The 18,264-nt window shown below is 37.0% G+C and overlaps 1 protein-coding gene across 2 annotated transcripts; it reads right to left on the minus strand.

Moving 5' to 3' along the window:
- Positions 1 to 1,772: 1,772 nt before the first annotated feature.
- On the minus strand, positions 1,773 to 18,262 carry LOC138804449 (tRNA:m(4)X modification enzyme TRM13 homolog). 2 transcript variants are annotated; one of them, XM_069988710.1, is made up of 11 exons: positions 17,962 to 18,262; positions 15,052 to 15,098; positions 14,903 to 14,969; positions 12,856 to 12,918; positions 12,353 to 12,422; positions 12,095 to 12,201; positions 11,367 to 11,501; positions 9,258 to 9,330; positions 8,459 to 8,533; positions 4,932 to 5,364; positions 1,773 to 3,720 (listed from the first exon to the last, which is right to left on the minus strand). In XM_069988710.1, the coding sequence occupies exons 1-11, from the start codon at positions 18,097 to 18,099 to the stop codon at positions 3,525 to 3,527; spliced, it is 1,404 nt and encodes a 467-aa protein (XP_069844811.1). In that variant the 5' UTR covers positions 18,100 to 18,262; the 3' UTR covers positions 1,773 to 3,524. The 2 variants fall into 2 exon arrangements, with proteins under 2 accessions (XP_069844811.1, XP_069844810.1); XM_069988709.1 differs by having other exon boundaries at positions 11,367 to 11,534.
- Positions 18,263 to 18,264: the final 2 nt, after the last annotated feature.

The raw sequence follows: 18,264 nt of genomic DNA on the forward strand, positions 1-18,264 counted from the left end.
GGCGAATTGCTAGGTTTGTCAACTTCAGAGACAACCCACTGAAACTGGAAGTAACACTTCCTCCCAGTGCATGCACAGATGAAGCGGAGGAACAGGAACTATTTGGCCTTCAGTTTATGCATACATACATACAGGAGTCACGGAAAGCAGGTAGGAGATTTGTACACCAATCTTTTTTGGTAATATGTGTATATAGTTAACTTTTCTATCATTTCTTTATGGATTTCTCATTCCATCTTGCTTTTTCTAGACTCTTGGCCAATATTGTAGGAGAAAAATGAGGGAAGTGGAACTTGGATGGAAACTCGGATAAAAATGAGGAAATAAAAGTTGTATTCACACATTTTCAAGTGGAGTCAGGAAAGAAATTCTTTGAGCAGGCACTTGAAGCATTATCAATTGAATGAAGAAGTCATCCATTACCCATTCAATTTCTCTTTACACACACACACACACACACACACATTCACGCACACACACACACATGCACACGACAGGCAGAGGCAAGTGCTCTGTAGTTACATCACCAACCCTAAACATGAAAATTTTCATAGGACACAGATTTTAATCAACAATTAGAATGAGGTTGTTTTTTGGGGGGGGCGGGGCTTAATTTTTGGTGTCAATCCTGGGCCTGGATGCTATCCCTGAGTTTCTGGGCTCAAGGATAGTGCTCTACCACTTGAGTGACAGCTTCACTTCTAGCTTTTTGATAGTTAATCAGAGATACCAGTCTCATGGAATTTCCTGCCTCGGCCGGCTTTGAGTCATGCTTCTCAGATTTCAGCTTCCTGAGTAGCTAAGATTACAGGCTTGAGTCACCAGCATGACTTAGAATGAGGTTTTGATATAAATTGTGTAATCACTTAATCTCTTATAATTTAAGATGTAATGTTTTCATTAAGGAAATAAAGCTTTTAAGCCAAGATTAGGGGAATGAAACAATGAGCACAATTATCTGTGAAGTGATAGCTTAGGAATAAAAATTATGGCTTTACAAATCACCCAAATGTGGAGGTTTTGACTTAACAGATAGACTTTAGCCCATCTAAATGCAACTACTTTGAAAAGTGTTATCAGCCAATAACCATTTTTCTAAAGAGGCAGTCATTTTTGCCAATCTCCAGTGGAGGATGCTTAGGAGGATGCTTGTGGATCTAGTGCCCTGGTAGAGTACCTGCCTAGCATCCCTAAAGCCTTGAGTTTTACCCACAGCATCACAAAAAGAACAGTCATTAGATCGTGTAGACAAGAGCACAGGACAGGTTGGGAGGATGATCAACAAAAAATAGCTCTAAGCCAGGTGCTGGTGGCTTATTCCTGTAATCCTAGCTACTCAGTTTGATGTTTTGTTTTGTTTTGAATCAGTCATGGGGCTTGAACTCTGGGCTTTGGCACTGTCCCTGTGCTCTTCAGCTCAAGGCGAGTGTTCTAGCACTTGAGCCACAGCACCACTTCCAGAAGTTTGAGATCTGAGGATAAAGTATTCTTACCATTATCACAAACATTATTAAGCTAAATAACGCTCAGAACTGAAACATGCTAGTTCTTGGATTAAACATAACAGACTTTTGTCTGAAGAGGAGGTATGGCTCAAGTGGTAAAATGCCAACTTTGTGCAAAACAGCCAAGAGCTAGTGCAAGGCCCTGAGTTCAAGCCCCAGTATCGGCACTACAAAAAAAAAAAAAAAAAAAGAAAAGAAAAAAAGAGAAAGATTATGTCTACTGTAGAACAATTTTTATTTTAGGGCATAAATTGTTCAATGATACAAAACAAATCTTAGGACATAAATTAACATCTATGATTCAGTAAAATAATAAGTATTAAATGACATGTCATCTTCTTTATATTCTCGATTGGAGACTGAGTAACTAACAAAAACTAATCAAAGTACTATACTTTAATAATATTTGACATAACTTACAATGAGAAAAAAAACAACATAAGTATTAAAAGCCTGCCTGTTTTTAAAGATCCATTCCTGAATTACTAGAATTAGCATCATTTGTTAATATTTGTTGAGTATTTACTGTGTGCTTCAAAATATTCTAAGCATTTTAGGTGCACACAATGAAGTTGTGAGGTAGGTTTTATTATTATTAGAATCATCCTCATTTTAAGAGAACATAGAGGCACAAAAGGATGAAGTAGCTTGCCCAAAGTCACACAGCTGAGAGATGGTAAGGTTGGAATTTGAACCTAGGCAGTGTGACGACATAAGATTAGACTAGAAAGGTCCAGAATTAAAACTGAGCTAAGATTATAGTTATCTTGCTAGCATTCCATTTTCTACAATTTTAGATTCTGGAATATGCACTAATAATTAAAACCATTTTTACAAACAGATACAGAAACAAGTGAACAATAGATGTGTTAAAGAGTAACAGTCACTTCTATGTTTGGTTTATTATTTGCTTGTGCATAGAAACTACTTATTAGGTAAATAATGCCTAAATGTGAGGTTTTTGGTTTCATCATCTAATTCTATTTTATTCCAAATTACTTTCTCAAATTGGAGAGAATAGACCTATTTTTTGTGCTTAACATTTGTCAAACTTGGCCTGATAAAAGATACGATGCAAAATTAACTTCAAGTGTTATTTGTAAAGTTCAAATTTAATTTGTAATTAATGCTTTTAAGTATCATTTGGGAAGTTCTGACTGGATAATTATCTAACAAAAAAGTGAAAGTTTTTTTTCCCCTTTTTATGAAAGAATCTCTTCAGATGGTGTTTGTAATGGACAAATTCTGGTAATACTGTACAGATGTTTGAAGATGATTTCATTTACTGATTGTAAACGTGTCAGAATCTGTTTGCATTTGAAAAAAAATCACAAATTGATCATCTGTTTTTGGTTTTGGTTAGTCATGGGGCTTGAACTCAGGACCTCAGCACAGTCCCTGAGCTTTAGAGCCACAGCACCACTTGTGGTTTTCTGGTGGTTAACTGGAGGTAAGAGTCTCATGGAATCCCTGCCCAGGCCAGCTTTGAATTTTGATCTTCAGATCTCAGCCTCTTGAGTAACTAGGATTACAGGCCTAGGCCACCAATGTCCAGCACAACTGATTAGCCTTTAAAGATCTGCATAGAAAAACATCCACATGGAAAGCCAAATATTCAGATTGGCATTTGTTACAAACTCACAATTGATAGTTAACATTTTGAGCTTGAAAAATAAAACAAAAGGAAAATAAATTTCCCAAATGAATGCAAATAGAAAGTTCATATGTTAATTGTGTGTTTGGTGTGTTATGTTTGTTTCAGATCAGCAAGTCAACTGTTCAACTGCTTTATTAATGTCTATAAATACTGATGGATAATGTAATTCAAAATGCCCTGGTGAAGAGGATTACTTTAAGAATTTGGTGAATTCTCTGGACTTCTGAAGTAAAAAAACAATGTTTTGCCAAAGTTTAATGAGGCTACATTATTTATAAAGTTTGTATTGTCTGCTATTTATACTTTTGTATGTGTAAAAATTTTCTTTTGTGGAAGACAGAGATATCTGATTTTCTTTTCCATTAACCAGTTGTTTGTAGTGAAGAAGAAGGAATTGGTAAGGCCGTTAACAATACATTTTCCAGAGACACCAAAGGGTCTATATAGTTCTGTAAAGCAGGACTGAATCCCTTGTGCTGTAAATACTGAACTCGGCCTTGGTCAATCAGCAGTTTACAAAGATGCCCTATCTTCTTCTTTTCTTCAACAGTGAGAATCCTAAATTGAATAAAACATACAAAACATTAAAATTTTGTAAAAAAGTATGACAATTATTTTAGTTACTTCTAGTTACTGAGAAGCTGCTAAATAACCCATACTATACAAGGTGCTGTCTCATCCTTCTAAAATGTACATACATTTTTTTCAGCTGTACCCACCCAGCCCCAAAACATTTAATTAATTTATTACAATTATTATATAAATTGTATAAATTATTAATTATAAATTATTAATGGAAGTATGTCCATTTAACCTACTCTAAATTAGATTGTAAAATAGGCAGGTTCTCATTCCTATAATCCTAGATACTCAGGGGCTGAGATTTGAGGATGTCCTGCCAGCCCAGGCAGGAAAATCTATGAGACTCTTATCTCCAATTAGGTACCAGAAAGTGTGAAGTAGAACTGTGGCTTAAGTGGTAAAGTGCTAGCCTTTAGCAAAAAAAGTGAAAAGATAGTGCCCAGGTCCTGAGTTCAAGCCATAGTACTGGCACATACACACACATGAAATAAAATTAGATTGTAAAAAATAATACTCTTGAAAAAATTGTTGGTAATTGCCCTTGATAAGAAAAGTAGCCTCTCATTTAATTTTTCTTTGGTTCCACTTATCTGAAGTTCAATTACTATGAAAATATTAACTGGAAGTGAAAAATTCCTGAAATAAACAATTCATAATTTTTTTCTATGCCTGTCCTGGGACTTGAACTCAGGGCCTGAGCATTGTCTCTGAGCTTCTTTTTGATCAAGGCTTAGAGCTCTACCCTACTTGAGATAGAGAGCCATTTCCAGCTTTATCTGAGTAGTTTATTGGTGATCATAGTGTCCTGGATTTTCCTGCACAGGCTGACTTCGAACCATGATCCTCAGATCTTAGCTTCCCGAGTAGCTAGGTTACAGGCATAAACTACCACATCTGGTTAATAATTCATAAATTTTAAATTAGTGCCATTCTTAGTAGCCTGATGGGATCCTTCCCACATGGGACATGATCTTTCCTTTGTCCATTGCTCAGTAGTCACCTAAATAGTCATTTCCAGGATCAGATTGATAATGGAGGTATGGCAGTAGACACTGGCTTTGGTAATAGCACTAGTTATAGGTATCCACTGGGCATGCTGGAGTGTTTTACTGGATTATTAAGGGAAGATAACTGTACTGCAACATTACAGTATTTCTTCTTCAATGTTGTGTATTATAGTCACTCACCCCGGCAAATTATCAGTGCTGTCATCTGTGATCCTATATTCTCCATCATCATGCTCTTCACTGTCATCACTTTGATGATCTTTGCTCTTTGTAGTAATAGCTGTGTCTTCCAAAGGCGCTTTCCGCATCCCACAAGTCGCCCAACTACTCATTCGCTGGAAATAGTGGAATTCCACTGCTCCAAGGCCTAGACCCCTGAAATATTCTTTGCCCACATAATGTCTCCATTCACACCTGTGGTGACAACAGAGTGCAATAACAATGCCAGCCACAGGGGTCCACTTCTCTGGGACATTATTTTCACTTCCTTCCTTGGCCAAAGTGTTAATTTCATTTTCTGTTTTATCATTCTTTATGCGTTTGGCTAAAGGTTCTTCATTCCTTTTCTCATAACAGGCAGCATAGGTTTCAACCAAACATCGTAATGCAAGATCTGCAAACACAATTATGTACCCCCCCAAACCACAACATCTTTAAAAGCATTTTTCCACATTTCTTAAATGTTATGGCTTTTAAAAACCAAACAAGAACAACAAAAAGCTACCTACCTTATACTTGTAATAATTCCATCATAAATTACCAACTTTGCTCAAATGTATCAGCTTTCTACTTGTGCCAATTCTATCATAAATTACCAACGCTGTTTAAATGTGTTCTTTTCTGCTTTTATTCTGCAAAGAACCTATTTTCCAATAAAACTACAACTGGAGCTTAAGATCTACAATCTCAATTTGTTGTCCAATTTCGTCTCTCATTTCTCTTACCCTAATTGAGGATGTCAATGGTATAGAAAACATTTTTTTCTTTTCCTATCTTACATTCCAGGAGGAGTTTTGAGCTTAAGAAACACAAAGAGGGCTGGGAAGTTGGCTCAGTGGTAGAGTGCTTGCCTTGCAAGCCTGAGGCCCTGGGTTCAATTCCTCAGCACCACATAAGCAAAAAGAAAAAAGCTGGAAGTGGTGCTGTGGCTCAAGTGGTAGAGCGCTAGCCTTGAGCTGAAGAGCTGAGGGACAGTGCTCAGGCCCAGAGTTCAGGCCCCATGACCGGACCCAAAAAAAAAAAGAAACACAAAGAAAATGAAGAAGAAAGACAATTTTGCTTAGCAATTGATGAGATGTTCAAGATACTGATTTTGAAATGTAAGACTTTCACAGCAAATAGTATAAATGAGAAGTTGAGAAAATGGGTTCACAATGTAGGAAGTAGACCTCACTGGGTAGCCTTCCTGTATTTGCATTCATTCAGCAAAAATTTAATGACGGCCTTTCATAAGCAAAGCACATGGTGATTAATATGTACAAATGTAGGGGAGCATATACTCCATGTTAAAATGAAAATATTTTAACACATTTTAAAACTAAATAGATTGGCAAGTTCAATAAAAAAATTGTTACAAAACCTACTTTTTCCTCTGATTAGATTGTCATGCTGTGTCCAATTACTTAAAAAAACCAAGTCTTATTCTTAAATTTTATTACCCTAACATGTAAAAACTGGATATTAAATGGTCTGATATTTCATTAGTAAATATATGAATTTCAGTCAACAAATACTGGGAACAGTTATTTGGAGAAAGAGCTTCTCTATGAGCCTTATAAGTTCTCTCTTTCCAGACTTTTTTGGGGGGGGCAGAGGGGAGGTCTCACTATGTTGCTCAGGTTGGTCTTGAAATAACAGATCTCTTAATACCTACTTTTACATCTTAGGGCTACAAAATAATTTTATTAATTTAAAAATACAAATTTAAGGGGCTGGGAAGGTGGCTCAGTGTTAGAGCGCTTGCCTTGCATGCCTGAGGCCCTGGGTTCGATTCCTCAACACCACATAAGAAAAAAAGCCGGAAGTGGCACTGTGGCTCAAGTGGTAGAGCGCTAGCCTTGAGCTGAAGAGCTGAGGTACAGCGCCTAGGCTCAGAGTTCAGGTCCCACGTCCGGACCAAAAAAAATAAAAATAAAAATTTAAATATGCACAAGGCACATTAGATTTAAAGGACAAGTGGAGTGGGAAGACCGTGAAAGAAAAGAAAGAATAGCATTGAGGAAGGGAAAGAAATGGGACGGTAGTGTCACAAAAGAGGAGGAGACAGATCTTCAAGTAGAGTAAGCAACTGCAGCAGAGATAAGGGGGGAAGGGGAGACTTAGAGTAATTCAAGGGACATGGGAGAGGGCTATCAAATGCTATTCCTTTGAGAAACACAGATTACATAGGAGGAACAAAAAAAATGTGTGCTCTCCCCATTCCATAATGGAACTGGTTTATTTTTAATGAGGGTTAAATAAGACAAGGTATACGATAAAGTCTAAAAATACGAGCAACAATCCAAATATATATTACTTAAAGTCATTTCCAGTCTATTTGAATCGTATCGAGTAGAAGCTCCACGTTCCCCTGTGAGGATGATGGAACAATGGCTGACATTTAGGGAGCACTAACATAGACTAGGCACTGTGGCCAATAATAATAAATTACTATCTCTGGAGCTGGGCACCCATAGTTCATGCCTGTAACCCTAGCTACTCAAGAGGCTGAGATCTGAGGGTCATGACTCAAAGCCAGCTGGGCAGGAAAGTCCATGAGGCTCTGATCTCCAATTAACCACCAGAAAACCAAAAGTAGTGCTATAACTCAAAATGGTAGAGCTAGGCTTGAGTGAAAAAGCTCAGGGACAGCACCCAGGCTCTGAGTTCAAGCACTATGACCAACCAAAAACAAAAGAAAAGAGTTCTTCCCAAAAGTTTCCAAGTACTTCCTTCAAAATAGCCCAAATAAGTGGATAGGTAGAAAATCCCTGTATTTTGCTCCAGAATTGAATATAGTCACTATGAAGATAAATTATAAACACAAAAACAAAAATTACCAGGAAATAGAACTTTTTTTTTGTTAAAAAAATCGCAACTAAAACAAAATGGGGGAGAATGATGGAAAAGGTGACACTGATCAAGATGTTTTGTATTCATCTGACTTATGGAACTGAGACCCTTTTGTATAACTACTTAAAAAAAATAAAAGCTGGGTGCTGCTGGCTCATGCTTATACTCCTAGCTACTCAGGAGGCTGAGATCTGATGACCACAGTTTGAAGTCAACTCATACAGAAAAGTTTGACTCACATCTCCAATAAACCACAAAAAGCTGGAAGTGGAGTTGTGTCTCAAGTGGTAGTCCACTAGCCTTGAGCACAAAAGCTCAGGGACAGTGCCTAGGCTGGAGGCTCAAGCCCCAGGACCAGCAGAAAATAAATGAGTAAAAATTAAATAAATTTAAAAAATAAATAAAAATTAAAGGAAAAAAATCTAAACTAGCAATGGGAAGCGTGGCTCAAGTGGTAAAGCCTGAGCCTTAAGTGAAAAAGCCACATAAGAGAATAAGACCTTGAGTTCAAGACCAGTATTGGCAAAAAACACACACACACAAAAGTCCCTACAAGAAAAACTAAACTACTTAGAAGAGACCATTAAAAATTATCAGGGACAATTTAAGCTAAAACTTCACGAACTGATTGAGAAATTATTAGTGTGTTTACATACCTGTTGCCACACCACACAGATGCTTTCCAATTCCTACCACAGGTAGTTTTCCTTCTCTTAGCACAGGAATCTTGTCTGAGATAAAAGGAAAAATTAAGTTTGCTCTCTTGGTTCTCACAACTACTAATGTGATCAGAATCTTTGAGTTATAGTGCTGAGTCTTTTTTTTTTCCTGTATAGAATCCCACATATAATACAAGAACTTGTTTACAGTTTATCACATCAGCAAAGTAATAGATTGTTAAATAATTTTAAATACAGTAGTTTATATATAAATGTTGTATTGCTTCTCAAGGAATGGAAAAAGTTAGGATATTTGCATTATTTCCTTTTTGAAGAAATAAAAACATAGGAAAGGTATAGAAAGGGCAGTGAAAATAATGACTGAGGGGTGTATGTGTGTACAGAACTCCACAGCTGATTCATTTCAGCACAATTTAAAATTCTAGGAAATATATTTTATGCAAAATTACACAAAAAAACTATCTCATGTAATGGTTTTGGGCAAAAGGCTTGTGCTTATGGTATGAATAAATTTAAAATTAATTTAAATAAGACAAAGAAGCAATATAAGGACATATTTATCAAAACTTTAATTATTAAACTCTCCTCAAATATACTACTTTACTCCCAGTTGATACCTAAAACCAGAAACTAATTCAATTTGCATTTGTTACATATTCCACATTGACAATGAACTGATTTTAATTGTTTTTCCAGATAAATGGTTTTTTTAGGAAACTCTGAGTTTGAAATTTCTGTACTTTATGGGAGAACTGTGGAAAGTTACACAACTTACTCAAACATAAGTGCTGAATATCAATTTGAAGTCTTTCGAACACTGAATTTTTCTTTCTGTGTTTACCATCCACCTGCATAAGTAGAATATTATTGCAACAATGACTTTTTATGTTAAATAAACCCAGCCATATGCAAATGAAAAGATTTCTATTTTCAAAATTCAAGTTCCATCTTACTTTTTGCCATTTAAAAAAGAGAATGAACAAAATGTTTAAAGTTGTATATTTTTTATGAAAACTCCAAAATAATAAAATAAAAACATTTTTATAAGCCTTGAAAATGGTATCAATTATTGTGCATGTTTATTTTAACCCTAAAAGTTTCCAATTCACTCACAAAGGGACTAAGATGTTAAAGGATTTGCCTATGATTATTTGTTATCGCCTTTATCTTTGTTATCCCTAGTTTATACTGTGGCTTCTTACACCCCTTGAAAGACTGAAATTATTTTAAATGACACCAAATATTCAAATGATGTACAGATCTTCATTTGTTGCCCAGATCTAAGGATCTTCAGATACCTATCTAGTTTTTCTTTTTGGCAGTGTGGGGATTAACTCCAGGGTCTTATGCGTGCTAGAAAAGTATCACTGAGCTACATCTTCAACCACTTCTTTGAAGTTTTGTTATTGTATGTGCTAGTGGAATGCTAGGTTAGTGCTCTACAGCAAATATATATCCCAGCCTTGTTTTTTTTTGTTGTTCTTGTTGTTTTTTTGGTTGGTCATGGGGCCTGACTCTGGGCCTGGGCGCTGTTCCTCAGCTCTTCAGCTCAAGACTAGTGCTCTACTACCAGTTGAGCCACAACACCACTTCTAGCTTTTTCTGCTTATGTGGTACTGAGGAATCGAACCCAGGGCCTCATGCATGCAAGGCAAGCGCAATACCACTGAGCCACCATCCTAGCCCACATCCCAGCCTTTTAGGCATATATCTGATTATAAACCAGAAAGCCCTACTTCAACAGCAAACACATCCAGAACTGAACTCATTTCTTTCTCCAAACCCATCCATCTTCTTTCTCCTCAAGAAAAGAAGTACTTAATCACTTAAGGCATAAAAGCATTTCCCACAATTACTCCTCTTCCACTTATCATGGATAATAAATCAAACAGGTATGAGGTTAGGTTGATATCTTCATAATCCTGAGTATCTGATTTTTAACATTATCATAAGAAACTTAATATACACAACAAAAATATTTGCATATCTGCCCCAGTAGATGGAAGCTTCTTGAAGGCAAGAACCAAATGTTTTTCACTCTATGTCCAGCATATAGCAGAATAATGTCAAAGCACAGAATCTTCCCTAAACTGGAAGATTTCTCTAGTCTCATCTAGAGACTTTCCTCTCTAGTCTCATCACTCCTGAGCTCTACGTCACACATCACAATATGCACTCCTACCACACAGCCAAGTTTCCAGGTTTCCCTTCCAGACATTTGGTTAAACTGCTTTTGCTTCCTAGAATACTTCTCAAACTCTTACCTAGCGAGCACTGATTCACTTATCAAGATTTAGCTCAAGCAGCACCTTTTCTAGCTCTTATTCATCATTTCCTCACTGCAATAAAACTTGTTACTCCTTCCACTGAATTCATACTAAACTTTGTATTGCTTTCTTTTTATCTTAACACTTTACAGTCACTACAATTACTTAATAGAGCACAGAGCCTTGCCTTTATTTAACATTGTAATATAAATCCATTTAACAAGACCCAAATTACTTGTTGAATTAATAGTCAGTCAGCAGTCAGGCAGATGACTTTTAACTTCTAGCTTCAGCTTGGCTCTATTTGCATATATTCCTAACTCTGGAAACCATTTTAACAATTCCAATCATGGACTATCAAAATTTAGGCTTAACAAATGTACTTTTAAGTCATGAATAGAAGGATGTAATCAACTAAAAAATAAGAGAAGTTTAAGAGACACATTCCTATCATTTTTTTTCCCCTTAGAGAAAAGTTGACTGGGGGAACGCATGGGTCAAGTGATAGAGTGATTGCCTAACAATCTCATGGCAGTGGGTTCAAGCCCCAGTACTGACAAGAAAAGAAAAATGCTATCAAAGTTTGGTTACTCATGTGCTGATGTGGTTTCACTTACCTTGAATCTTGTAGTTACTTTTTCTACGAGGATGAAGTGAACTTTTTCAGCATCTTTTAAGGCAACATCAACCCAATGAGATAATTTTCCCTTGCCTGCTCCAAACTCAACAAAGCATCTTCTTGGACCAAGTAACTGTAATTTTTCAATGTTACCTAAAATAGAAGCCTGCAAACTTCACAAGATTATTTTATAAACTAGAGCAAACAGGTCTGGCTCAAATGGGAAAACAGCAAGGCAATTCTTCTATCAAGCAGTATGTTCACACCATGGTCATTTCTGTTCAGCTTTAATTTTTTTTCTTGCTTTAAAATATTGAAAACTTGGGGCTGGGAAGGTGGCTCAGTGGTAGAGCGCTTGCTTTGCATGCATGAGGCCCTGGGTTCGATTCCTCAGCACCACATAAGCAAAAAGAAAAAAGCCAGAAGTGGTGCTGTGGCTCAAGTGGTAGAGCGCTAGCCTTGAGCTGAAGAGCTGAGGGACAGCGCCCAGGCCCAGAGTTCAGGCCCCATGACCGGACCCCAAAAAAAAATTTTTTTTAAAAATTGAAAACTGAACAGTCAGAACTGTAACCATGCCAAAAATTTAAAAAATAGTTATACATAGTTTTGAAATGTACGTAACTTTATACTCTGAAAGGCTAAACAAAAATATCACTAATAACTATACGCAAGAGAGACTAGAATACATTAAAACTACAAAGGTAGTTATTGTGGCCTAAAATATACCTGTTGTTTCAAGTGCTTGGTTGCAGAATCCCCATTTCTAGGGTCATTAATGGCATCATGTAATGCTGGGTGAGACATGATGTGATCATTAAGTGTGGAACTCAAACCTGTGGCAAGTATATAAAAGGACAGCTGAAGCAGCCAAACCTCAAACTATATGCCTGTAACATTAACCTCTTATAAAACCAAAATAGTATCAACTCATATATCACTTAGTTGTTCCAAAATAATTTAACTTGCAATTTTAGACAGACTTACCTTCACTTGCTTTTCTCAATTTGTTAATTAAGTTTCCCAACTGCTCTTCTGATAGAGAAGAAATGGGAACCTGTATGCAAAAAGAAAACTAAATAATGTAGTCCCCAAATGCTTTAACAAACCAAGAGACATGGTAGAAAATTAACAGGCAAATCTCACAGCCGTTCAGGCTCTTTTTTCCTGATAAAATCTCTCCTGAGCTGTCACTAGATTTGCCCAACTGCTAAATCTCCCTTCACTGGATGCCATGCTACTTTAATTCCTCTGGCATCCTGAGAAGTCAAAAAATTTACACTCAGAGAACTCACAGGGAATTCAGAGCTCTACTACAGCTTCTTATGAGGTAGAAGCTAATCTATGAATTAGCTATTATTAACAATACTGATTCCACAGGAAAATGTATTCCCCACTCAAAATAACATTTATTACAGACAAAAATGAGAATATGGCTTATTCACAATGTGGAGATAACTTACCAATATCACTGGGAATTAAATACTTACTAATTGTTCAGGTATTTCTGTATCATCTTTTAAGCCTGCATTAATATCTTGAATAAAGAAATCCTTGAAAAACAAAACAAAACCATACCATGTTATTAATATGAAACTCACAAAAATTAACCTGAAAAAGATTCTTTTTTTTTTTTTTTGTCGGTCATGGGGCTTGAACTCTGGGCTTGGGTACTGTCCCTCAGCTCTTCAGCTCAAGGCAAGCGCTCTACCACTTGAGCTACAACGCCACTTCCTGTTTTCTAGTGGTTTTTATTGGAAATAGGAGTCTCACTCACAGTCTTTCCTGCCCCGGCTGGCTTTGAGCCGTAATCCTCAGATCTCAGCCTCCTGAGTAGCTAGGATTACAGGCGTGAGCCACCGGCGCCCGGCTGAAAAAGATTCTTTTCTTCCATCTCATACTGTTTATCTGTCCTCCTTCCTCCCATTCATTCAGTTATTAAATAATTACTGAGTGCCTGTTACAGAGATTGGTTTCTTTTCAGTGTTGGATATCTGATAGAAATCAGAAGGTACTAATCTCTGTGAATCTTTGATTCTAGTGAGACTCTAGTTATCTAAATAAGCATATACCACCTAAAAAAAAATTCAGTAGCAATCTCTATGAACATTTTTATCTGTTTATAGCACAGACTAAGGACTGTACCGTTTTGCTTATGGTATTAAATCAAGAACAAGAGTATATTCCATTTGTTAGGCTTGTAGCATAATAAAAAATCCTACAATGACATATTAAAATAAGGTATTAAAAGCTGGGTGCAGGTGCTCATGCCTGTAATCCTAGCAACTCGGGAGGCTGATCTGAGGATCATAGTTCAAAGCCAGCCCGGCAGGAAAGTCTGTGAGACTCTTATTTCTAATTAACCCACAGAAAACTGGAAGTGGCTCTGTGGCGCAAGTGGTAGAATGCTCGCTTTGAGCTGAAGAGCTGAGGGACAGCGCCCAGGCCCAGGTTCAAACACCATAACTGGCCTCCCTCCCTCCCCCCCAAAAAAAGACATATTAAATTACAATGCCATATTAAAATACTGATTAAAAAGCAAAGGCAGCTAAGTGTGGTGACACATGTCTATAACCCCAGCAGTTGGGAGGGGAAGGCAAGGGGGTCACAAGTTTGAGGCTCAGACTGAGCTATACAGTGAGCCCCGTCTGGAAATAACAACAAAACAAAGAAGATGAAATGCCTGAAGAGGCAGGATATGTTTTTGTGTATCAAGGAAGAGTTATGAAGGATACACAAGACAGGTTGCCAAATTTAAAAAATATTTTAAAACAAAAAAATTGAAAGCAGAAATGTTTTGTGACACTAAGTCATTTCATTCATTCATTAATTTCATACCCCCTCCCCCACAATACACTGTAGTATTTAAATTAATATGAGATCTTTTAAGCCTATTTGCAAAGAGATAAATTCTAGGTAAAGATTTAGATCAATATTATGGAACAGAACTTTCTTCAATGATGGAAATGTTCTATTCTACCCTAAATAATGTGGTTTTACAGCGTCTAGATGTAAAATATGGCTCCTGAGAATGTGAAACTAGATTTTCAAGATTAGTTTAAAATTAACCTAGTCTCAAATTAGAAAAGCCCAAGTGTTCAGTGGCTGCTATACTGTATACATTCAGATGCACAAAATAATACCATTTTACAAATCTTGATTCAAAAATGAAAGTAACCCCTGGGTATATCATGTGATATAGTAATGGCTTTTGGCTGACAGATGGCATAAAATACCATTGTGAATTTAGCTTTAATTACATGTTTAACAGTGGCAATAAAGTGGAATGAGTAAAGGTCATGATGCCCTCGATAATACTTATTTTCTATAAAATTCTATTCTGAATTATGACTCTTAACTGTATTTAAAATCCCACATATTGTATTCACTTAAATGAATTTACCAAATTCAAGCCTAAAGAGTCTTGTTAATAACATGTCCATTTGTAATACACTAAATGTAACACACTAATGTTTATGTACATAAATATTATATACCACAGACTTCACTATTTAATTTTACTGATCAAACACTTACAGGTTTTGGCTTCTCTCTTGCATTACATTTTTTCAAATGCTTTGCTAGTTGATCTTCATATACTGTGCTAAATTTAAGGAGAAAAATTTAAATGAGATTTTCAATATTTATTGCTTCTAGTATAGAAAAATCTTTATTTCTATACTTACTGTTTTGGATCTAAAGGACACAGGATTCTTTTTCGAGAATTTTCTTCCTAATAAAATAAAGGAAATATATTTACTTAAATAAAATATCAAGTCTATCTATCTATCTGTAGTATATCTACATTCTCAAAGAGGTGAAAAATTGGCAAAATCATCTCATCAGTTTTAACAACAATGCAATCTACAGTGTAGCTGGCGTTTTTGTATGTAAATAAACACTACCTTAGAAAAATAGTTTCAAATAGGTTTTAGAGAAATAAAATTTTGAATCTGAGACACTTATTTTACATGCCATCAAGAAAAAAATGTTAACTATTTACTTCAACTTTATAATTTAAAAAGATGATAAAATTGTATTTAGTTGTTATGTACAACATGGTTTTTTCCCCACAAATTCTTTATTGTGATTAAGTGACTACATAATTTCCCAAATTTCACAGTATTGTGGGATAGTGATGATTAGTTTAAGTCACAAACACATTCTAATATTCATGGGGTGAATTGTCTATTATGGTCTATAACATTTATGAGTTCTATGAGCTTTGCAATACAGTTATTTCTTCCACATTGGGTGACACGTACATTTCTTTTGTTTTGCATAGCATCAGCTGTTCCCTCTTTCCCACTCATTCCCTCTCTCCCATGGCTGCCATTGAGTTGTTTAGTTCATTTTGATCAATGTCCAGTACAGCTGATGGGTCCTGCTGTAGTATATTTTTCCCTGATTCCCTCTAGTTCTGTGTCCTCCTCCTGGTTTCCCTTCGATGTGCACATATATATCATATATGTGATCAGTAGCATCGGATTATTTAGTAGTGATTCGACCAGATGAGTGGAAGTCCTTTGTTTCTTAAGCCTTTCTAATTTTGTCCTATCACCTTACATTTTGGATTTAACATCCACTTATCAGGGAGACCACAACATGGTGTTTTGACACATGTATACACTGTGAAATAACTAAATTATGCTGATTTACATACATGTTACAGATTCTTTGTGAAAAATTCTGGTCATCTAAATGACACTGGTTTAAGATGCACTGCTATCTCAAGGCTGTTAAAGTGTGGGGAAAAGCATCTTAAAAACAATGAGATATGGCATTAAAAATTTGATACAGGTCATTTTTCACTGGCTTTGCAACTTTTCAGTACAGCCAGCAGTTATATGCTTTCAAGTCACACTAATTTAACTCTATGCCTTGGGAGAAAATAAAGGAAAATTAGTAGTGTTGGCAACAGGACTCAACATTCCTTATGAATCTGTATGAAACATATACAAAATAAAACAAAAACCCAAACTTCCAGCCAGGTACACATACTGCTGAGGGTAAGGTTGGCAGATTTCATGGGACTACTAGCTGGAGAACAGGCTGGCAAAACAAAAAATCAAACAACAAAACTTAACTTCCAAAAGGAGGGAATGTGGCTCAGTGGTAAAGTGCTTGCCTAGCATGCATGAAGCCCTGGGTTCAATTCCTCAGCACCACATAAGCAGAAAAAAAAAAAGTCGGAAGTGGCACTATGGCTCAAGTGGTAGAGCGCTAGCCTTGAGCTGAAGAGCTGAGGGACAGCACCCAGGCCCAGAGTTCAGGCCCCATGACTGGACCCCCCCCAAAAAAAAAAATCATATCCAGTTAAGAACCACAAGATGAAAATGAGGTATCGCTAATGTCACTACCTATGACACTTTTTTTTTTAAAGATGGGAACCATAACACCCAATTACAACATAAATTACAAATTCAAAAGAATGATCACAATTCAAAGACCAACTGTAGTTGCAGAACGTATTCTCACCTCCTGTTCTGCAGTGTTTCTGTGAGATACTAACTAGATTTCTCTCTTACTGACTCGAGAATTTACTCATATTCTACAATATCACCACCTACAATCACTTTACAGATGTCTGGGAAAGATACAATAACATTCTATGGTAAATCCCATTCTTCAACCAATGGATATTTGCTGGCCCCTTAAAATTAAGCAGTAAATTGTGGGTAGACTTTAAAAGAATTCTCAAAGTAAGTCACAACTCCCACAGGCCAAAACAAGAACATCCCTACTTCAGTATGCTTAACTTTTGTTAAAAGCCCTTCAAACCCAAATAGGAAGTAGGCTCTGGCAATGATGGACCAGTAGGTGATGAGACTAATCAGGACTGGATTTTTCTTAGAAGGATATACTATTTGAATAAGAAATCACATAATGCAAATAATACTAGACTTTCAGAAAGGATGAAAGCAGATGCTCATCTATTTGGTTTATTTTTCTAATTCTGTTGGGCATGCTCTTTCCTCTCAGCATCCTCCTGTCCCTGTTTCTATTTTCCTAGCCCATACATTCTCAGTTAATATGCGGAGACACAAATGGATTGGCTGACCATAGTTATAGGTTTTATATATATATATATATATATATATATATATTTATATGTGTGTGTGTATATATATATGTTATATGTGCATATACATGCATTAACGAACAAGACTGCAGTTGTTTTTCAATTATACTGATTTTTCATTTCCACATATACTATTTTATATGATCAGCGGAGCTCTCCATTTAAAAAGGCCAATCGTTGTATGTTCGAATTTCTCCTTCCCCACCCCTGCTAACAACCATCGTAAGTTTGTTTCCCTGGAAATTTTAAGTCTAAATAATTTAAGTTTCTTTTCGGCTTGCCTAGACTACCAGGAGAGTCATTCATTCATTCATTCATTCCTGCTCTCCGCTCACCACCGGGAGAATCATTCATTCATCCTCAACTCTCCTCCGATTACCAGGAGATTCATTCATTCATTCACTCCTACCCGGCTCTCACTCCCTCATCCTCCCTCCCCTCCCCCTCCCTCCCTCTCCCCTCCCTCCCCTCTCCCTCCCCGTCCCTCCCTCCCTCCTCTCCCCACCCGCCGGACCTCCGCGGCGCCGGCGTGCTCGCCGCAGAACCTCTTCCCCGCGGCCGCCACCATCCTGCAGAACCGCTTCTTCTTTTCCACGTAGTACCCGCATCTCCCCTCGGCTGGAAACCCAGCAGCGCACGGACTCGCCATCATCCACGTCCCGCCACGCCCGGGACGGTCAGCATCCGGCGGCCGGCGCAAAACAAAAAAAAGAAAAAAAGTTGTCTGTGTCCTGGGGAGTTCTCGTCCCTTCACAAAGATGGCGGATGCCGGTCTCCATCGGATACTTTTCCCTCAACAAAGATGGCGGCATCGCGT

The sequence above is a fragment of the Dipodomys merriami genome, unplaced genomic scaffold (genome assembly GCF_024711535.1).
Source record: "Dipodomys merriami isolate MVZ:Mamm:240054 unplaced genomic scaffold, mDipMer1.0.p SCAF_365, whole genome shotgun sequence".
In the NCBI taxonomy this organism is placed as follows: domain Eukaryota; kingdom Metazoa; phylum Chordata; class Mammalia; order Rodentia; family Heteromyidae; genus Dipodomys; species Dipodomys merriami.